This window comes from Rhinoraja longicauda, chromosome 20, assembly GCF_053455715.1.
Source record: "Rhinoraja longicauda isolate Sanriku21f chromosome 20, sRhiLon1.1, whole genome shotgun sequence".
Lineage (NCBI taxonomy): Eukaryota > Metazoa > Chordata > Chondrichthyes > Rajiformes > Arhynchobatidae > Rhinoraja > Rhinoraja longicauda.
The window spans coordinates 16,648,959-16,671,911 of record NC_135972.1 but is presented as its reverse complement, the minus strand read 5'-3'; the positions used below and the strand labels follow the sequence as shown (position 1 = coordinate 16,671,911).

At 43.8% G+C, this 22,953-nt stretch overlaps 1 protein-coding gene across 2 annotated transcripts; it reads left to right on the top strand.

The window, feature by feature from the left end:
- The first annotated feature begins 847 nt into the window (after positions 1-847).
- On the top strand, positions 848-22,554 carry LOC144603373 (wee1-like protein kinase 2-A). 2 transcript variants are annotated; one of them, XM_078416530.1, is made up of 11 exons: positions 848-1,356; positions 2,123-2,343; positions 9,132-9,189; positions 10,261-10,430; positions 12,295-12,416; positions 13,770-13,916; positions 15,976-16,086; positions 16,354-16,439; positions 17,871-18,041; positions 19,709-19,854; positions 21,851-22,554. In XM_078416530.1, exons 1-11 carry the CDS (start codon positions 1,006-1,008, stop codon positions 22,002-22,004), a joined length of 1,737 nt encoding a protein of 578 aa, XP_078272656.1. In that variant the 5' UTR covers positions 848-1,005; the 3' UTR covers positions 22,005-22,554. The 2 variants fall into 2 exon arrangements, with proteins under 2 accessions (XP_078272656.1, XP_078272655.1); XM_078416529.1 differs by having other exon boundaries at positions 9,129-9,189.
- The last annotated feature ends 399 nt before the right edge of the window (positions 22,555-22,953 follow it).

The following is a 22,953-nucleotide window of genomic DNA, read 5'->3' as shown; positions in this document are numbered from 1 at the left end:
AGTTTACATTAAATTTGATGACCTTCGGCACCAACAAATGTACGTACGGTGGACTTTTGGTGTTAATAGCGTTATGGGAGGTCGTTCGTGTGTTTAGGGTGTCCATGAATTGGGGGTTCGTGTGTTAGGGTGTCCATAAATTGGGCTTTCCCATGTTAGGGTGTCCATAAATTGGGCTTTCCCATGTTAGGGTGTCCATGAATTGGGCTTTCCCATGTTAGGGTGTCCATAAATTGGGCTTTCCCATGTTAGGGTGTCCATAAATTGGGGGTTCGTGTGTTAGGGTGTCCATAAATTGGGGGTTCGTGTGTTAGGGTGTCCATAAATTGGGCTTTCCCATGTTAGGGTGTCCATGAATTGGGCTTTCCCATGTTAGGGTGTCCATGAATTGGGGGTTCGTGTGTTAGGGTGTCCATAAATTGGGGGTTCGTGTGTTAGGGTGTCCATAAATTGGGGGTTCGTGTGTTAGGGTGTCCATAAATTGGGGGTTCGTGTGTTAGGGTGTCCATAAATTGGGCTTTCCCATGTTAGGGTGTCCATGAATTGGGCTTTCCCATGTTAGGGTGTCCATAAATTGGACGTTCGTGTGTTAGGGTGTCCATAAATTGGACGTTCGTGTGTTAGGGTGTCCATAAATTGGGCGTTCGCATTTTTGATCTGTGGACAGGTGCATCACATCAGCCGAACCTGGGTGTTTCGGTAGGGGCGGGAGCTTAATTAATCAGTTGATTATTTTGTCGGCGGAGACCAGCTATTGAACTAATTAACCTGAAACAGGCAATGAAATGAGCGCGTTGCGAAATCCCGCTCCCCAGAGACACACACGCCGCAATCGTGGTTGGATATAAAGGGGCGAGACAGGCAGATTAACATTCAGGTGAAGAGAAACAGGTCGGCGGAGGGCAGCCTTGGGCGGGTGTCATTGAGGGCTATCAGCGGTGAAGGGCAGAAGGGCCAGGTCCCACACACCCATCCTCAGCGAGCCTTCCCCAGTCCAGGGTCCAGATGAGCCGCCTCCCGCTCAGCGCCATCGCCCAGAAGCTCCAGTTCTCCAGCGAAGAGGAGGACGAGGACGAGGACGAGGAGGGGGAGGATGAGGATGAGGTCGGCGCCAAGTTCTGCGACCTCCTTCGCGTCCAGGAAGGAGGCGCCGTGTCCCCGACGCCCAGGCGGGAGTGTGCCTCGCCCTTCAGCCGCTTCCCGCTCGGTGCTCGGCCCATCGCTCCGTCCGGGGAGGAGGAGCTGCCCCGGAGCCCGAGGGTTCGTCTGGCCGCCCGCAGCGAGTGTCCCGGGACCCCCGACCATTGCATCAACTGGAGGAAGCTGCGGCTCGGTGACACTCCGTACACTCCCAAGGTGGGCCCGTCGACCTGCCCCATTCGTTCAGCGCCGAGCCCCGTGTGTTCAACCCATTCCCGTACCGCGGCCTGGGGTTTCATGGCAAGCGGTCTTGTCACGTCTTGTTACTGTTGCACCAACCACCGCTGTTGGGCTCACGGGTGTAAATGTAGCCCCTCGAACTTGCCCAGGTTAAACTCCAAATTTGGAGATGAAACTATCTGATTTGTATCATTTTACCTTCTTACCCCACCCCACCTCCCCTTTTCTCTCCCCCAATACTGGAGAATCGGCCTGGAATCTAACTAACGTGCTTTGTCCTGTAGTTACTACTTGGTTTACAATTTTCTACCTTTACATAAAGTAACTTTCAATCGTAGTATCACTTGGGGAGATTTTCATGGGTCCTCCACTTCAGTTTGTACAACACTCACCTCTTGCCCTTAAAATAAATGTTTGTAAGTTACACATTCATAAATTGTAGAAATGGAATTAGGCCATTGAGCCCATCATGAGAATGAGTTGCTAGAAGCTTGGGTATCTTGGTCCCCATTGTGGGTGATACTCATTTTATTGTTCTCCCTATATAAATATATATAAATATATATATATATTTGTGTGTGTTTATATACACACTGAACTTTTTTCCTCGTTTATTATATTGTTTATTATGTTTACATTCTGTTGTGCTGCTGCAAGTGAGAATTTCATTGTTCTATCTGGGACGTAACGATAATAAAAAACTCTTGAATCTAACAGCACGACTTATCTTTTTGGTTTCTAGAGCCTCTTCTCCAAGGCTGGGCAGATCTCCACTGCCAACAAGGGGCCCATCTCGAGGATTCGCCGACCGTTAGGCTTTGGCCCCAATTCTGACCTGCACTGGGTTCCAACGGTGAATGTGAACCCCTTCACCCCAACACTGTATCATGAACTGGGACTTGCACGTGGTAGACAAAACAAGCAAATGGGGAAAAGGCAAAAGAGAATTGGAGAAAGAGGCCGGTAAAAAAGCATTGAGTGTTTGGTGGAGAGAATGTGAAGTTGAGCTTACAAGTGAAACATTAATTGAACCCATCAGCTGCCTATTACTGAATGCGGTGGAAGAAGCACTGTCTTTTGTGCATGGAATATCTTCACATTTGGCTTTGGGGTTTGACATGGGAGTAACCTAAAACTACATTTATAAAGTAAACATAGAGGAATATAGAAAATAGGTGCAGGAGGAGGCCATTCGGCCCTTAGAGCCAGCACCGCCATTCATTGTGATCATGGATGATCGTCCCCAATCAATAACCCGTGCCTGCCTTCTCCCCATATCCTTTGATTCCACTAGGCCCTCGAGCTCTATCTAACTCTCTTAAATCCATCCAGTGATTTGGCTTCCACTGCCCTCTGTGGCAGAGAATCCCACAAATTCACAACTCTCTGGGTGAAAGTTTTTTCTCACCTCAGTTTTAAGTGGCCTCTCCTTTATTCTTAGACTGTGGCCCCTGGTTCTGGACTCGCCCAACATTGGGAACATTTTTCCTGCATCTAGCTTGTCCAGTCTTTTTATAATTTTATATGTTTCTATAAGATCCCCTCTCATCCTTCTAAACTCCAGTGAATACAAGCCTAGTCTTTTCAATCTTTCCTCATATGTCAGTCCCGCCATCCTGGGGATCAATCTCGTGAACCTACGCTGCACTGCCTCAATTACAAGGATGTCCTTCCTCAAATTAGGAGACCAAAACTGTACACAATGCTCCAGATGTGGTCTTACCAGAGCACTATACAAAGTAGAAGGGTTGGCCTATATATTGGGTTTGGTATAAAAAGTTGAAGGAAGAAACGATTCTATGTGAACCCGTTTCTGTTAAATGAAGTAAAATTGAAGTCAAACAATTGTCTTTGTGCTGTTGGTTGGGAGACAAAATGGAGATTATGTGGAATGTGCAAAATGCTTTTGCAAATCCTTGTTTAGCTTGTACATCTCCCTATGAATGATTGTCCACACTGATTTCCTATTGGCCAACAACCTTGATTTAAAAATTTGTTATTTTCTTTCCTATATCAGTAACACCCTCTTATCTGGGGTCCTACGCTCCTCATTTACTCCACCTGCTGGGATTTCCACAACTTACTCCTGACGTTCCATCCTTTTTCTCTGCCTATTTATATTGCCTAAGTATCCTAATAACTTGAATGGCTGCATTGTCTCATTGTACTAATGAAAGCAGGCTATTGGCATGTACTTGTAAGTGATCGCCACTAGTATCTTGAGGGCCTATAGACCACACCTAGTCACTATAAGCTTTGAAGAAGGGTCTTGACCTGAAACATCACTCATTCCTTCTATCCAGAGATGCTGCCTGCCTGCTCAGTTACTTCAGCATTTTGTGTCTATTTTTGTAATGTAAAGCTGTGTTCAAATTTGCTGATGATAAATTGGTGTAGTCAACAATAAGGAGACTCGTTTGTAGGTGAAACGAAAAGATCCATTTATTAATGGAGTCAAACTGGAATGAGGATTAGTGAGATTTTGGGAGGATGCGCATGGATCATTGGAATGTTAGTTTGGGAGAAAAATAGTGTGATAATGTCTTGAAGTGGATTCGTATCATCAGGCCTGCCCTGCCAATTAATAATCATGGCTGATCTATGTGGCCTCCATTCCTCTTCTGTGCCCGGACTATTTTAACAATTTGTGCAAAATTCTGGTTGACTTTCATCTTGATAACCATATAACAACTACAGCATGGAAACAGGCCTATCCGGCCCTACCAGTCCACGCCGACCATTCTCCCTGACCTAGTCTCATCTACCTGCACTCAGACCATAACCCTCTAATCCCCTCCTATCCATATACCTATCCAATTTACTCTTAAATAATAAAATCGAGTCTCTTCCACCGGAAGCCCATTCCAAGCCACCACCCTCTGAGTAAAGAAGTTACCCCTCATGTTACCCCTAAACTTTTGTCCCTCAATTCTGAAGCTATGTCCCCTTGTTGGAATCTTCCCCACTCTCAAAGGGAAAAGCCTACCCACGTCAACTCTGTCCGTCCCTCTTAAAATTAAAAAAACCTCTATCAAGTCCCCCCTCAACCTTCTACGCTCCAAAGAATAAAGACCCAACCTGTTCAACCTCTCTCTGTAGCCTAAGTGCTGAAACCCAGGCAACATTCTAGTAAATCTCCTGTACCCTCTCCATTTTGTCGACATCCTTCCTATAATTTGGCGACCAGAACTGCACACCATACTCCAGATTCGGCCTCACCAATGCCCTGTACAATTTTAACATTACATCCCAACTTCTATACTCGATGCTCTGATTTATAAAGGCAAGCATACCAAACGCCTTCTTCACCACCCTATCCACATGAGATTCCACCTTCAGGGAACAATGCACAGTTATTCCCAGATCCCTCTGTTCCACTGCATTCCTCAATTCCCTACCATTTACCCTGTACGCCCTATTTTGATTTGTCCTACCAAAATGCAGCACCTCACACTTAACAGCATTAAACTCCATCTGCCATCTTTCAGCTCACCCTTCCAAAAGGCCCCAGTCTCTCTGTAGACTTTGAAACTCTACTTCATTATTAACTACACCACCTATCTTAGTATCATCTGCATATTTACTAATCCAATTTACCACACCATCATCCAGATCATTAATGTAAATGACAAACAACAGTGGACCCAACACGGATCCTTGGGGTACTCCACTAGACACTGGCCTCCAACCTGACATACAATTGTCAACCATTACCCTCTGGTATCTCCCATTCAGCCATTGTTGAATCCATCTTGCAACCTCACTATTAATACCCAACGATTTAACCTTCTTAATCAACCTTCCATGTGGAACCTTGTCAAATGCCTTACTGAAGTCCATATAGACAACATCCACAGCCTTGCCCTTATCAATTTCCCTGGTAACCTCTTCAAAAAATTCAAGAAGATTAGTCAAACATGACCTTCCAGGCACAAATCCATGTTGACTGTTTCTAATCAGGCCTTGTTTATCCAAATAATTATATATATTGTCCCTAAGTATCTTTTCCATTAATTTTCCCACCACAGACGTCAAACTAATAGGTCTATAATTGCTAGGTTTACTTTTAGAACCTTTTTTAAACAAGGGCACAACATGTGCAATGCGCCAATCTTCCGGCACCATCCCCGTTTCTAACGACGTTTGAAATATTTCCGTCATAGCCCCTGCTATTTCTGCACTAACTTCCCTCAATGTCCTAGGGAATATCCTATCAGGACCTGGAGACTTATCCACTTTTATATTTTTCAAAAGTGTCCGTACCTCCTTCTTTAATCCTCCTAATTTCCATCACTACTCTACTTGTTTCGCTTACCTCACATAATTCAATATCCTTCTCCTCGGTAAATACCGAAGAAAATAAATTGTTTAATATCTCCCCCATTTCTTCCGGCTCAGCACATAGCTGACCACTCTGACTCTCTAATGGACCAATTTTATCCCTCACTATCCTTTTGCTATTGACATATCTGTAGAACCCCTTGGGGTTTACTTTTACATTACTTGCCAAAGCAGCCTCATATCTTTTTTTCGCTTTTCTAATTTCCTTCTTAAGATTCCTTTTACATTCTTTATATTCCTCAAGAACCTCATTTACTCCCTGCAGCTTATATTTATTGTATATCTCCCTCTTTTTCCGAACCAAGTGTCCAATTTCCCTGGAAAACCACGGCTCTTTCAAATTATTATTCTTTCCTTTCCACCGAACAGGGATATAAAGACTCTGTACTCTCAAAATTTCACCTTTAAATATCCTCCATTTCTCTATTATATCCTTTTCATAAAACAAAAATTTCCATTTCACTCCTTTTAAATCCTTTCTCATCTCCTCAAAATTAGCCTTTCTCCAATCCAAAATCTCAACCCTTGGTCCAGATTTGACCTTCTCCATAATGATATTGAAACTAATGGCATTGTGATCACTAGACCCAAAGTGCTCCTCAACACATACCTCCGTCACCTGACCCATCTCATTTCCTAACAGGAGGTCCAACACTGCCCCTTCTCTGGTAGGCACCTCTACGTATTGCTGCAAAAAACTATCCTGCACACATTTTACAAACTCCAAACCATCCAGCCCTTTAACAGAATGTGATTCCAAGTCTATATATGGAAAATTGAAATCACCCACAATCACTACTCTGTGCTTACTACTATCTGCTATCTCCTTACATATTTGCTCTTCCAATTCTCGTTCCCTATTTGGCGGTCTATAATACACCCCTATGTGTTGCTAAACCTTTCTCATTTCTGAGTTCCACCCAAACAGCCTCCCTAATCGAGCCTTCTAGTCTGTCCTGCCAAAGCACTGCTGTGATATCCTCCCTGACAAGCAATGCAACACCCCCACCTCTTGCCCCTCCGATTCTATCACATCTGAAACAATGAAATCCTGGAATATTTAATTGCCAATCGCAACCCTCCTGCAACCATGTTTCACTGATCGCCACAACATCATACTTCCAGATGTCAATCCAGGCTCTAAGCTCATCCACCTTTCTTACAATGCTCCTAGCATTAAAATATACACATTTAAGGGACCCATCATTTCTTATTCTCAGTTTATTTCTTTTCCCTTCTTTCTCTCCTACATATTGGGTCTGAGTGTTTCCCTTTTCTGCCTCCTGCCTCACACACTGCCTATTAGCTATCTGTGTTTGAGTCCCTCCCCCCAACCGTACTAGTTTAAAGTCTCCGCAATTACCTTAGCAAATCTCCCCGCCAGGATATTGGTTCCCCTCAGGTTCAGATGCAACCCGTCCTTTTTGTACAGGTCATACTTCCCCCAGAAGAGGTCCCAATGATCCAGAAACTTGAAACCCTGCTCCCTGCACCAGTTCCTCAGCCACGTATTTATCCTCCACCTCACTCCATTCCTATTCTCACTATCGCGTGGCACAGGCAGTAAGCCTGAGATTATTGCTTTGGAAGTCCTTTTTTTTAACTCTCTTCCTAGCCCCCTAAATTCTCCTTTCAGGACCTCTTCCCTTATCCTACCTATATTGAGTGTTGGGCATGTGTTGACCTTGGAATGACTTCAATGCAGATTGACCATAACTCCATGGTTAAATGGGGAGAGAATCTATGACCTATATCCCCTGGAATTCTCCCTTGCCTGAGGTTTTGTTTGTTTTGAAAAACAAGGTAGAAACACTTTATTAATTGGAGTCCCAGACAAAGACAGACTGAGGAAGTTTAGAAGTGACTTCATGCAAAGGGTGTTGGTAATGTGATCCCTTGTAATACTAGCTTGTTTATATGAAGGATGGTTTTCTATCCGGGGGGGGGGGGGGGGGGGTTTGAATTTGCAGATCTGTTGTCACCTAGTTGAACAACGGTGCAAGCTACAGGATTTGAAACCTGCTGAACGCGTAGGGAAATGGAGCGTTGATGGTGAACTGCCAAGGAACATCTATGAAAATAGATCTATTTGGTTAATCCCCAAGCCGATGTTGAAATAAATTTGGTGGCTTTTTTTCCTTAAATCTACTGCTGTGTGATTCCTGATGAATTGCTGCACAAAACTAACCAAAATGCAGACTGGATAAAATACAACACGCGGAGCCAAATTCTTCAATAACATCAGATAGGCAAGGATCTCTTCCAGAGCACGGATAGACCAGGCCTTGCAGCCCACGGTCTGTGCCAATCACAAAACCACTTCTACCTGCCTGTGCTCCACATCCATTCAATCCCTGTAATTTTAATGTAATTAAATGCCACTTTGATATCTGCTTCCACTGACACCCCGAGCAGTGCATTGCAGATGGTGAACTCCATAACCATGGTAGAGGAGTTCATGTTTTTGGCACACGGTGAGGGTATCAGTGGATTGCTTAGTCCTGGGTGTTGATGTTGTGTTGGAGCTTCATTCATCCAAGCATGTTTTGCATTTTCCAAACAAGCATCCAGTCATGCTTTTCACATGTGCCAGTGATGATGGAAAGTTGTCAAATTAGTCGCGCACTGTGGGATAAACCATCTCTGGCCACCAATAGCTGCAGTACTTATGGTTGGTCATTAACCAGCAAGTTAACCAGGGGTGTCAGATGGCTTGTGTATTATTTTTCACTTGCTATGCAGCCAAGAGTTAGTGTATTACCAGTGTTGGTTGTAGTAATCCACTACATTTTGATGTATGCCATTCTTTATTGCTGTTTAAATGCATCATTTTTAAATGAAAAAAACTCTTTGACTTGGATTATGTCTTTTTTGAGACCTTCCCATGGGTGAGAATATTTTTCCTGTAAAGCCCTCTTAGGATTTTTAATGTTTGATAAGGTCTTCTAAACTCCAAGAAATTAAACTCTAGGGAATACAGGCAAAAAGCTATTTGGTCAGTCTTGGTAAGAGAACCCTCTCATCCCAGGAATTGGCCTGGTCAATCTTCTTTGGGCTACCACCAATGTGACTATATTTGGTTAAGGTGCATAAAACTGCATGCAGTATTCCAGATGAGGTCTCGCCAGAGATCCTGATTATTACAATAAAATCTCCCAATTTTTTTAACTTCTTTGCAATGAGGACCAAATTATTTACCACCTTAACTTGTTGGACGTGTCTGTTAGTTGTTTGTGATTTACGGACTAGAATTCTTGGATCCCTCTGAACTTCACTCACTTGCAGTCTCTGTTTAGATGATCAGAAAATTAGGTCCACCTCAATTTTCTTCTCCAGTGTGTCAGAAAATTGAAGTTTGTATGTTGCTTAACATATCTGATATGTCTATATCTGCTGCATTCTCACAGTAGGAAGCGCGTTGGGAGGATGGAGAAAGCAACTGCTGAGGAATTGGTGCGGCAATCAGAGGTGAGGAGATCGAGCCTAGGACCTCCCATCCACTCGTACTTGATTGAAGAATGCTCCTGTCCATGCTGTCTGTTACTGCGGAGTGCGGCATAAACCTGCTGCACTGATTTGCCTGGTCAACAACAGGCCAAGTGATCAGAGGGCTGGTGTTGTAATTGGCGTAGTGCCTAGGAGTTGGGAGGGGTTGGTGGCAGGACTTTGAGGGGTAAATTATGTCTTGTACCTGACTTGCAGGTTATTTTATTGTGTATTATGGAGGGTATTGAATTAATTTGTACTAACCTGAAGCTGCCTACAACAGTATTTTACAGCAAATTTCTTCAGATTATCCAATAGACAGACCCATTATAATTTCTATCATGTTTGCTTGATTTAAAATAAATAAATCTCTGGAATCTGATTCTCGCATTGAACCTGGGTTGCTGGAGCTGTGTAGTAGCACTACCTGCTGCAACACTGAGCCCCTGAATGACTAGTTTGGTTCGGGTTATTAAATCTGACACAGATGCACTGTCCTTGAGATTAGAGTTTTGGCACCCCAATTTAACAATGACCAGGCATGTTCTGGGGTCTTTCTAGTTCATTTAACATGTGACTCCTTGTACCTTTGTCATACTAGAACTCTGTAAGCTGATTGGCATCTGTGAACCAGGGGACTGTGACAAGTTGCACTGATGTGGAGTGCCTGTTCCAGGGCAAAGTAAATAATAGAAAACTCTGACAATGAGTCTTATCAATGCTTTCTGGGGGGTTTTGTGTGATATTTTGCAAGACAGTGACATCCACCTCACTTCAGTGGAATTGCAGCACAGACTATTGGCTGCAATTCATTCATATATCTGGTTACCCATCAAGATCTGGTGTTTGGACACCATTGTAACATGGAACAATGGCTGATCCATTGTTTTTCCTCAAACTCCTTGCTGAACAAAACTTTAAGAGCACTTGCTTCGTACTGTGGCGAGCAGGAATCTGACATTAACGTCGAGAATGATTCTGTGTAGGAAGGAACTGCGGATGCTGGTTTAAACTGTTGATTCCAGAATGATTCTTGTGCTTTCTCTTCCTCAGAGGTTCAACATCCGTGAGAGCATGGGTTCTCGCTACGCCACAGAATTTTGCGAGTTGGAGAAGATTGGAAGTGGAGAGTTTGGGGCAGTGTTTAAGTGCGTGAAGCGACTGGATGGCTGCCTGTATGCCATTAAACGGCTGAAGAGACCTTTGTCTGGCTCCGTAGATGAGTGAGTGTCGAATGCTAACGGCTTCTGCTCTCGAGCAATCTAATTATAAGCTGACAAATTGTTACATAACCCAGCCATTTGCCTGAACTGAGGGGAGCAAATGCTCAGCTTCACAGCACTCTGGTCAGCAGGCAATGGCCTTGAGATTCCCTTTGAATCCCTGCTCCAAGGAACAATTTGCATCTATTGGAAGGTTGCGTTCAAATTCCACTAAAAACCGGCAACCAGACTAGTGGAGTGCTGAGGCTGACCCAGAAGGTCTGCCCTTTGGATCTGCGACTAGAGTGGGGAACTAGTCTGTTCCAGCCAGCGGTTGTTCCTCAAAGCATCAAGTGTATCTGGTCAAATCTCATTGTACAGTATTGCTGCTATTTTCTGAACCACAGTGCTTTGCAATTGAAGAGCTAGTCGAAGTTGTTACGAGTACATTAAAAACAGTTTAGGTTTTTTAACTTCTAGATCAGAGACTAGAGGACAGGAAGCAAATCATTGTTCATTGATCATTAATGCAGGCATGCAAGGAGAAGCTGAAAAGATTATTGGAATACAGTGAGACAAAGACTGAATCAAATTGCAGATGCTGGAAATCTAAAAACATAAAATTGTGGAAATACACTGAATGTCAATAGACAATAGGTGCAGGAGGAGGCCATTCGGTCCTTTGAGCCAGCACTGCCATTCAATGTGATCATGGCTGATCATTCTCAATCAGTACCCTGTTCCTAAGAGTTGATGTGGGTCAAAAATGCTGCCAGAACTGACCAGTTCTAGAAAATGATTTTTGACCTGAGGTGGTGAATAATGATTAACAGCAGGACCATGAATATGGCTGATGGACATGTGGCTACTTCAGCTGACCCCACAAGCCAGTGTTGCTCTTGGCACTTTACACATGGGCCAAGGCAAGAGGCTTGTTCTCTTCAATAACACAACTAGACTCTCACCAGACATCTGTGGAGTCTTTACTTTCTCTCCAATACAAATAACAAAATAACAAATAACAATATAAATGACATCAGTATGAACAGCGATCTTGACCCGAAACGTCACCCATTCCTTCTCTCCAGAGATGCTACCTGTCCCGCTGAGTTACTCCAGCACTTTGTGTCAATGACAAACACAGTAATTGGCCCAAGAATGTCAATTTGCATCCAAATATCTATGGCCTGACTGATTCAGCTAGCACTCAGCTACATATATAATAAGTGTTTCTGGTCTTCTGATGCCTTTAGGCTAGTGCTACCAGCAAACCTCTGCCAGTGTAGTTCTCTACAATTTAATAGTGGAGAATATATCTAAAAACCCGCCAGCATAGTTTTGAGCATTTAATAATACTGCAACTTGGATACTTGAAAGTGGAAAATTCTGCAGTTTGACTTTCAGAACTGGAAAGAAAACCAAGTTAAGGTAGTAGATGAGGCACAGTTGCTGCCTGATCCAAGTGTTTCCAGCTCTTTTTCAGTTCGGTCTTCAGGATCTGCAGTTCTTTGATTTACATCTGTGCAATTAATGATTTTACATTTTTAATCATACAAAAGCAGACTTGACATGGTATAAGATTATTTGAGACTGGTACTTGTGGTACGTACTTCCCTCTAACCGCTATCTAACAGCAGCACTCGTATCGCTAATGTTTTGTGCACGTGGCATTGTCATGAGCTGATTATATTGACCATTGCAGAAGGGATGTAGAAAGGAACTGCAGATGCTGGTTTAAAGCAAAGATAGAGGCTGCCTGTCCTGCTAAGTTACTCCAGAATTTTGTTTGTTGCAGGAGGGGTGAGCCCACATGAGTGTAGGCTGCAGACTAGTGCTATTTGTCTCTTAATTCAGTGATCTATTGCCGCATCTGTTTGTTCCGTAGGCAGTCTGCGCTGCGTGAGGTGTACGCGCACGCTGTGCTAGGGCATCACCCCCATGTGGTGCGCTACTATTCAGCCTGGGCAGAGGACGACCACATGCTGATTCAGAACGAATACTGTAATGGTAAGGACCACCTATCAAGAGCGTGTTGACCCTGTGGTGGCAACTGATTCTGCCTTTGGAGCATTAAAGAGCTTATGCACTATTAAAGAGCTTAGATCAAGGATCTGGGAGCAAAGGGGTTTGAATAGCCAGTCAGGATGTGATCATGGGGTGCATTGTAATTGCAGTTGCATCTCTAGGATACAGGGAATGTGGAGATTTGGATCAGGTGCACGCAGTGGAGGTTAGGTTAACCTGAAGCACCTGTTCCTTGGACACCAGATGATGAAGGTGACCTTGTTCAAACATAAAATCACAAAGGGGCTTAACAGGGTAGATATTGATTTTCACTGGGAGAGCCACGATCAAGGGGACATAGTTACAAAATGGGCTGTTAATTCTAAAAATGAGTTACATAGAAACTTAAGGATAGTGAATCCTGGACTTCATTGCCTGAGGGTGGTATAGTCCAGAACATTAAATATATGAATGTGGAGGCAGATAAACTTATCTGAAAGATCAAAGAATTAAAACTGGAGATGCTGGAACCTTGAGCAAAAATCCTGTTGGAGGAGCATGGCAGGTGAAGCAGCATCTGTGGAGGAAAATTGACAGAATGTTTCAGTTCAAGACACTTGACATTTTTGGTTGAGACTCCTGAGTCCTGAAGGAAGGTGTCGCACAAAACACCTGTCCCTTTACTTCTGCAAATGCTGCCTGACATTTGTTCTTCAGCAGTTTATTTTTCTAAACAATTGTGGGTTTTGGGAATCTGGGAGTTTGGGAGTTGAAACCAACCTAGATTAGCCATAATTCAATTGAATGGTTGACAGACTTGAGGGGGCAAGTGGCCTACTTTTGCTTTGAGATCTTATGAGGAACAGTTGGTGCTTCAGGATAATATTTCAGGACTGCAAACCTGCTGCTAAACTGTTGGCTGTGTTACTCTGCAGGTACTTGTTGAGAACTTCCAGCACTTCTGAAATTTTGAATTTCTAGTGTCGTTAGTTTAGAGCTACAGTGCGGAAACAGAATCTTCGGCCCACAAAGCCCACGTCGACCAACAATCTCCGCACACTAACTCTATCCTACACACTAGGGATAATTTACAATTTTTAATGAAGACAATCAACCTGCAAACATCCACACCTGGGGAAAACCCATATGTTCTCGGGGAGAACGTACAAATTCTATACAGGACCTGTGGTTAGGATTCAACCTGGGTCTCTAGAGCTGTAAGGCAGCAATTCTACCGTTAAGCCACTGTGCCACCCCATGTACTCCAGTCCCATTACCTGAAATAACCAGCATCCCATTGACAAGCAGGTTCTTGCCTTGCAGTTGGAGAAACTCTTGCATCTGCTCCTGTTTCAGGGGGCAGTCTGGTAGACGCACTGATGGAGAATATACTGGAGGGGATTCTACTGACTGAGGGGGAGCTGAAGGAGATCCTACTGCAAGTATCAATGGGACTGAAGTACATTCACAGCTCCAGTCTGGTTCACATGGATGTTAAGCCAAGTGAGTACTGGGAATTATTCAGTTACTTAAGGCCTGTTATAGACAATAGATGCAGGAGGAGTCCATTCGGCCCTTCGAGCCAGCACCGCCATTCAATGTGATCATGGCTGATCATTCTCAATCAGTACCCCGTTCCTGCCTTCTCCCCATACCCCCTGACTCCGCTATCCTTAAGAGCTCTATCTAGCTCTCTCTTGAATGTATTCAGAGAATTGGCCTCCACTGCCTTCTGAGGCAGAGAATTCCACAGATTCACAACTCTCTGACTAAAAAAGTTTTTCCTCATCTCTGTTCTAAATGGCCTACCCCTTATTCTTAAACTGTGGCCCCTGGTTCTGGACTCCCCCAACATTGGGAACATGTTTCCTGCCTCTAACGTGTCCAACCCCTTAATAATTTTATACGTTTCGATAAGATCCCCTCTCATCCTTCTAAATTCCAGTGTATACAAACCTAGTCGCTCCAGTCTTTCAACATATGACAGTCCCGCCATTCCGGGAATTAACCTAGTAAACCTACGCTGCAGGCCCTCAATAGCAAGAATATCCTTCCTCAAATTTGGAGACCAAAACTGCACACAGTACTCCAGGTGAGGTCTCACTAGGGCCCTGTACAACTGCAGAAGGACCTCTTTGCTCCTATACTCAACTCCTCTTGTTATGAAGGCCAACATTCCATTGGCTTTCTTCACTGCCTGCTGTACCTGCATGCTTCCTTTCAGTGACTGATGCACTAGGACACCCAGATCTCGTTGTACGTCCCCTGTTCCTAACTTGACACCATTCAGATAATACTCTGCCTTCCTGTTTTGGTGACAATATTTTTTTTTAAATTGGTAATACAGGTGACCTCTGTCACAGCAGTTTGAGTAATAGAAATTTGCCTTTGCAGAGTAGCCCAAATGACCTCCCAAAATTTAAGATGGAGAATAAAATCTATCTCTGAGTGGGGTAGGACAAGTAAGTTGACAATTGTTGCATTTCCTGATTCACTTTGCATTACAGAAAATCACTGGCCTGACTTTCTTGGAACACAATCCTACCTCCCCCACCCATATAATGGTGTTGCTGGTACTCTTGTTATGAAGTTTGTGGTTGAGGAATGAGTCCCAAGGCCAGAATCCCAAAGCCAGAATTGTTGATCAGGAGTTCAAATTCCATCCTGCAGTTTAATGGAGGGGGATTTATTTTATTTTGGCTCAAACTGTGATAATTGAAGTGTTTACTAATGACCTTCAGTTTAAATAAAAAAAAGGGTTCTCTGTGGTTGATATCTGGAAGATGTTGCCAGAGGTGATGGCATTGGATACAATTACAACATTTAAGAGGCATTGAGACATACTTGGTCCTAATGTGAGCAAATGAGTTTGGAGTAGATGGGCAAGAAGGTCTGCATGAACCTGTTGGGCTGAAGGGCCTACAGCTTATTAATGCCCAATACCTGCTGCTACTTATTTTAAACATACTTGCCCAGTGGATTTGGTTCATGAATTACTCACTTGGACATTGCAGTGTAGTTCAGCTTGAGTTCTGAAGATGCCCCTTGAGACTCCATGTGGAATTAGATAGAGAATTGGCGGCATTCAGCTGCTGGTTTAAACTGAAGATAGAGACAAAAAGCTGGAGTAACTCAATAGGTGACGTTTTGGGTCAAGACTCTCCTTCAGTCTCTGAGGTAGTCTGAAGAAGGGTCTCGACAGGAAACCTCATTTTTTCTCTCCAGAGATGCTGCCTGTTCTGCTGAGTTACTCCAGCTTTTTGTGTCTATCATTGGAAAGAAACCGTTGGTTTCTGGCTGAGCTTTTATCAGGGCTGGCCTTTAACCCAGAGAAAGGTTGATGACCAGAATCATTAACAGTTTCTCCTCCCACTATGGCAGCCTTACCTGGTGAGTGTCTCTGATATTTCCAACATCTAGTTTGTTTCAGGTATAATACAAGCCTGGCATGTTTATTTCCTGGTGAAAGACCATATCTTTCATTTGTGCTTTAATGTCATGGATATCCTGGACCTCCATAAAGACTAATCAGTAATGGATTATTCTTGCCGTATTTGTTCAGGTAACATCTTTATTTGCCAAAGAGTGACACCTGATGTGATTAGTTGTGCGGAAGACGAGAGTGACACTGATGAGGAGGGAAGTTTGGTAACCAACATACTCTACAAACTTGGTATGTAGCTATTCTCTCCATCTCTCATTCCCTAGTTATTGCCAATTTCATAAAGCAATTTTTAAAACATGATTTAAAGTCTTTCTTGCATAGGATTCTGCTTTCTCTTGCCCCCCGCTCTCGCCCTGCATGCTTTCACCGTTCACATCAATACAAAATCTTAATATTTGTTTGTAGAACTTGATGTGTGTTTTTTTGGAATGATTGAAGCTCGGAATTCTGATTTCTTAATTCTTCCTGTGAAACCGAAACCTTTGCCCTTTTCAGGTGACCTTGGCCACGTGACGTCAATGTCCAATCCGCAGGTAGAGGAAGGAGACAGCCGCTTCTTGGCAAATGAAATTTTGCAAGAGGTGAGTGTGATTGTGAGAAAGTTGATGCAGTCTCACGTTGCTATTGAGGACCTTGGGTTAATTGACCTGGTTCACATATTGGATGTGGGCATTGCTGGCAAGGACAGCATTTGACCCTGCATGAAGCTTCTTTCTTGAGCTGTGCAATTCTTTTAGTGAAGTTGCTCCTATAAGGTTGGAGGTCCAGGATGAAAGGGAAAAAATGGCATTTTCGAGTTTGGATCATGTTGCAAGGAGGGGAAGTGCGATCTTTTCACAGTGATGACCCAGAGCCTTCTGCTTCTGTGCTGGTGTCCAGATACTTAACACTGTTTGGTAACTGGTATTATTATTTCTGAACAGTACTGGAAGATAGCCTGTGAAAGGTAAACTTTTGCCTTGACTATCCTAAGGCTAATTTAAAAGATCCCGTAATTTTCATTTGGGAATAGCAAGTGCCTCTAGGATTTCTCTGTGCTGTTATAGACAATAGACAATAGACAATAGGTGCAGAAGTAGGCCATTCAGCCCTTCGAGCCAGCACCGCCATTCATATCATATCATATATCATATCATATCATATCATATTCATATATATACAGCCGGAAACAGGCCTTTTCGGCCCTCCAAGTCCGTGCCGCCCAGCGATCCCCGTACATTAACACTATCCTACACCCACTAGGGACAATTTTTTTTTAACATTTATCCAGCCAATTAACCTACATACCTGTACGTCTTTGGAGTGTGGGAGGAAACCGAAGATCTCGGAGAAAACCCATGCAGGTCACGGGGAGAACGTACAAACTCCTTACAGTGCAGCACCCGTAGTCAGGATCGAACCTGAGTCTCCGGCGCTGCATTCACTGTAAAGCAGCAACTCTACCGCTGCGCTACCGTGCCGCCCATGCCCATTCAATGCGATCACGGCTGATCACTCTCAATCAGTACCCCATTCCTGCCTTCTCCCCATACCCCCTCACTCCGCTATCCTTAAGAGCTCTATCCAGCTCTCTCTTGAAAGCATCCAACGAACTGGCCTCCACTGCCTTCTGAGGCAGAGAATTCCACACCTTCACCACTCTGACTGAAAAAGTTCTTCCTCATCTCCGTTCTAAATGGCCTACCCCTTATTCTTAAACTGTGGCCCCTTGTTCTGGACTCCCCCAACATTGGGAACCTGTTTCCTGCCTCTAATATGTCCAATCCCCTAATTATCTTATATGTTTCAATAAGATCCCCCCTCATCCTTCTAAATTCCAGTGTATACAAGCCCAATTGCTCCTGAAAGAACAAATCCCTACCTCTGGGATCTTGCTGATCTGTTCCCCAATCAGCTATCATGATTTCTGCTTTCACAACACTGAGTGCATTGCAAATATACCTGCTGGTAAGTGCCTTGGGTCGACGTGAAGTTGTCAAGACCTTGTCCGACATGTGTTCTGATCCCCACAGGACTATTCGAACCTGCCCAAAGCCGACATCTTTGCTCTGGGCCTTACCATGGCACTGGCTGCGGGAACAGACGAGCTGCCTCAGAATGACCTGGCTTGGCACTACATCAGGAAAGGCAACCTTCCTACAATCCCTCAGCAGCTCTCGCATGAATTTCTCAACCTCCTGAATGCAAGTAACTTATCTGTTTCTGATGGGGTGCAAGACATGTGTTTTTGTCTGAGGTGGGGGTTGGGAGTTGAATGCAACAGGTTTAACCTGTGGGGCTACCAAACATTTGCAGCTTAGGAATAGCTTATGAAGGCTTTGCAGTTTAGATGCACTCTGTGGAAACTGGTCCTTTGGGCCATTGGGTTCACGCCAACCAGCGGTCACCTGTCCCCTAGTTCTATCCTACACACGAGGGACACTTTACAGAAGCCAATTAACCTGCAAATCTGCACATCTTTGGAGTGTGGGAGGAAACCCGAGCGGCTGGAGAAAACCCACACGGTCACAGGGAAAACATACAAACTCTGTACAGACATCACTCCTAGTCAGGTATTTGCCACTAAGGCAGCAACTGTACTACTTCACCACTGCTGTCCAACTTCACCACTGCTGTCCAACTCGTCTAGTTGCAGGAAGAGCAGGAAAATGAGACGACGGGAGGTTGGATTAAAACCAGTTCCTGGAGCTGAGGAAACAGCTGTGCTGTCAGAAATAAGGCTCCTTATTTTGAAACTAAGGGCCCCAAATTTGAGATGACCACCTTGACAATGATTTTCAATGTGGTTTAAATGTTTGCCTTTATTCTTGATACCAAATAAGTACGGGTCAACTCCTTCAATCTAGTGATTAATGTTCATACTGTTGGTATATCCTTAAGCACATTGTGCTCTGTAATCTCTCCAGTTCTTTGTAAAGTTGCATCAAAACCTCTGCCTCCAGCAGTATGGCCAACATTCCACTTGCATTCCAGTTCCATTTGCAACATTTGTCCCCCCCCTCTGTTTGAAATTGTCTCATTCTATCAGTGTTGATGACCTGGTATCTTCCTCATTGCACTTGCCAACAGGTTGACCACTCACTTAACCTACCTCCATCTTTAGAGGCTGTGTTCTTAAACTTTCCTACACAACCATCTGTATCACTAAGTTTAGCTATAGTGTACTGTTCCTTCATCTCATATTTACTGCAATTGGTTGAACTGCGATGTCTTGCCAGATACTGATAATCAATCTGCAGATAACTTGTTTTTCTGTCTGTTGGCCACTATCATGCCGCCATTACTCGATCCCATGTTCACTTGTGCAACAGTGTTTTCCATATGGCACCTTATTGAATGCATTTTGGAAATCTAAAAACACTACATCCACCAGTTCCCCTTTATTCACCTTGCATTGTACATCCAGGAAGACTCCCAGCAAATTTGTCAAATGCTATCCCTTTTCCTAAAATCATAAAAGGAAAATTGAACTATTTTTTGACTGGGCTGTACATGAATGTTCTATTGTGAATGAAATTTGATGCAGCTCCATAAAGTGATCTTTAGAATGGGAGATCAATGTCACCACCTGTTGTGTGTAGCTTGCCCATTGACTTATTTTTTGGTCTTCAAGTGGATATCAATTTGAAAGAATTCAATATTTTGTTTTTAATTTGAGCTTACAATAATTGGATTCCGGTATTCTCCAATCTTAAATTTCAAACTGAAAAAAATCAAAACCTGAACCAACTGAAGTCTGTAATTTTAACTTGTTTTAGTTCTGGACACAAGGTGTATATTTTGTTATGCTATAGCTGAATAAATGTCTACCCCCCTCCACTGTTCTAATGTCTACTCTCTCATTGAGCAGCAACTGATCAGCCCGGATCCTGCGCACCGGCCCTCCTCGGCTGCACTCACCCGGCACCCTATTCTTCGAAGAAATTCCAACAAAGTGGCTTCCCAGCTCCGGAAAGAACTCAATGTGGAACGTTTCAGGACAGCAATGTTGGAAAGGTATTGGGCTGCACACTCGTGTTTGAGTAACTGGGGAAGGGGGTCGGTTACTGTAGGTGACTACAGTCAATGCATCTTGAACAGGACAAAGTCTAAACTTGATCTTCCCACTTTCAAATTGATAACATGAGCCCATTCAGGCCATGAAGTCCCTGCTGACTTGGTATTCCCACAAATTCCATTCACTTATTTCCTGTAACTTATTCCTTCACATTGTCCATCCATTCCCCTGCCATCCATTTACTCTGGCATTTATACTCTGGATTGGATAGTATGCAAACTTCCCAAAGGACTCCAGGATTGAACTCTACCAGAGGCATAAGCAAATAGTCCTATTAAACTGATAGGCCGCATTTGGAGTGTTGCATGCAGTTCGGTTCACCCTAGTACAGGATGTGGATGGTACAGAAAAGATTAACTGGATTGCTACCTGGATTAGAGGGTATAGACAATAGAAAATAGGTGCAGGAGAAGGCCATTCGGCCCTTCGAGCCAGCACCGTCATTCAATGTGATCATGGCTGATCATTCTCAATCAGTACCCCGTTCCTGCCTTCTCCCCATACCCCCTGACTCCGCTATCCTTAAGAGCTCTATTTAGCTCTCTCTTGAATGTATTCAGAGAATTGGCCTCCAATGCCTTCTGAGGCAGAGAATTCCACAGATTCACAACTCTCTGACTAAAAAAGTTTTTCCTCATCTCTGTTCTAAATGGCCTACCCCTTATTCTTAAACTGTGGCCCCTGGTTCTGGACTCCCCCAACATTGGGAACATGTTTCCTGCCTCTAACGTGTCCAACCCCTTAATAATTTTATACGTTTCGATACGATCCCCTCTCATCCTTCTAATTTCCAGTGTATACAAACCTAGTCGCTCCAGTCTTTCAACATATGACAGTCCTGCCATTCTGGGAATTAACCTAGTAAACCTACACTGCACGCCCTCAATAGCAAGAATATCCTTCCTCAAATTTGGAGACCAAAACTGCACACAGTACTCCAGGTGCGGTCTCACTAGGGCCCTGTACAACTGCAGAAGGACCTCTTTGCTCCTATACTCAACTCCTCTTGTTATGAAGGCCAACATCCCATTGGCTTTCTTCACTGCCTGCTGTACCTGCATGCTTCCTTTCAGTGACTGATGCACTAAGACACCCAGATCACGTTGTACGTCCCCTTTTCCTAACTTGACACCATTCAGATAATAATCTGCCTTCCTATTCTTACCACCAAAGTGGCTATAAGGAGTATTAGCTATAAGGAGAAGCAGGACAAACTTTGGTTTCTTTCCCTGGATTGTCTGAAGTTGAGGGGAGACCCGACTCTATAAAATTGAGGCGTAGACTGTCTGGAATGTTGGGATGTGGGTCGTGTGCATGCAGATGAGTTTAGTTTATCATGGCATCATGTTTGGCACAGACATTATGGGCCAAAGGGCCTATTCCTGTACAGTTCTATGTACCTGCTGTGCCACATTTCTCAACCCTATGTCTTGCAAGAAACTGGATGTCAAATTTTGAAATTCACTGACTGACAATACTCCAATGTAGGGGTCCAAGTCTCCTTCAGGACTAAGTTAGAACGCTTGTACTGGCACAGCGGTACTGGTGAGAGTTGCTGTTGGGATTGACTCCTGAACCACGCTAACGAGTAGGGTATGAACAATGGGAATTCGATGCTTTTTGGCCATGTTTGGCAGGAAATGCTCATCTGAGATTGAGTGCTAGCTTGGCTGTAATATTCCCTGGAAGTATGTAGAACTTTCTAAGCTGTGTGAAGAGCCAGGTGTGGTGTGATGGCCTATTCATTTTGTCGCGGTTCCTTGCTGCCATTACCCAGGTGGTTACTGCACGCTCTCTGCTTCACGGGGACATTCTTACCTCTGTCTTCAACGTTGCATCTGGCTAGGTGCACGTGCCACACTGTTGCACCTCTCTGATCGAGCACTCTAGTTCCAAGGCTTGTAACAATTCTGCTTTCTTCCCAAATGCATTCAGGGAATTGATGAAGGCAAGACTCTCGCAGGGCTTCCCACAGTCTGATGTTAAATCTCTACATCCAGGGAAGAGACCGGTCCTCCCAGACAAGAGCCAAAGGATGGTGGGGGGTCGATCCAGCCGCTCGATGAGTTTCAACTGTGGAGGCTACTGAGGGCCAATGTTACTGGGCAAGAGGAGAATGGAAACTGGTAACAATCTCTGCTTTTGGATTCGCTTCGGTATCGCTAGCAATGGTTTCAAGTCTGTTAACTTGCCCAAAGGTTTTGGCATGTTTGAAGGATATCAACTTTGCTCACCACTGATCTACTTTGGACCTTGAATACTGCACATTGTGCTGATGTGCAATAGCACTGAGTTGAGTATTTTTAATTCAAACTAGTTTCTATAAATCTGTAAATATTGCTTTTAATTCTTCCTGTTCCTGATCTGCCAGGAGGTACAAATCTCAAGGAGCAGATTGAACTACTTAATCTTTTTAATGCAGCAAATCTCTATTTTTGGACCCGAATCCCTGGAGTTGGGGTTTGAGGCTTGTTGACAAACTTTCTGCTTTGTGAATGTACATGTTGCTCAGATGTCACTGGGCAGACTTGATCTCTTGAGTTTGCTCATGTGTTTGTCATGTCATGCGACTGACTCTCCGGTATCTGAGAGCCAGTGATGCCTTTATCACAGGTACAGCAGGTCTGATCCATTTACTGGTGTAATAAAGCCTTTACCCAGTGAGTATCTTAAATCGGAAACTTTTCTTGAGCTGAGTGCTGTTTAAGAATAAACTTGTTTTTATCTATTTAATTTTAATGGAATGAGTTTAGAGAATTAAAGTTTTAATTTTCGTATGCCTGCTTGTGGTTTTTTTAGTTCTAACTGCATCGAGGGTGTGAGTGTTTCGGTAGCTCATCACTGAATGGCCACAACATGGACAATAAATTGAACTGAGTTTGGTTTACATAAGCTTGTGTCATTTAACTTGCTGTCCTACAATTGGTGTTCCTCAGGTCATTGCATCTCCAAGAACCATAACATCCCTGCTCCCCATTGATCTGCAAACTAGGCAGGCTGCTCTTTTATGGCCACTTGTATGGCCTATTTCACTAGAC

What these genes read in the sequence shown, in the direction of transcription:
- LOC144603373 (XM_078416529.1), top strand. Translation starts at nt 1,006, where the DNA reads ATGAGCCGCCTCCCGCTCAGCGCCATCGCCCAGAAGCTCCAGTTCTCC. An exon ending in AGAATTGGAGAAAGAGGCCG is followed by an intron (nt 2,344 to 9,128) that starts GTAAAAAAGCAT and finishes GCATTCTCACAG; the next exon opens with TAGGAAGCGCGTTGGGAGGA. An exon ending in TTGTCTGGCTCCGTAGATGA is followed by an intron (nt 10,431 to 12,294) that starts GTGAGTGTCGAA and finishes TTTGTTCCGTAG; the next exon opens with GCAGTCTGCGCTGCGTGAGG.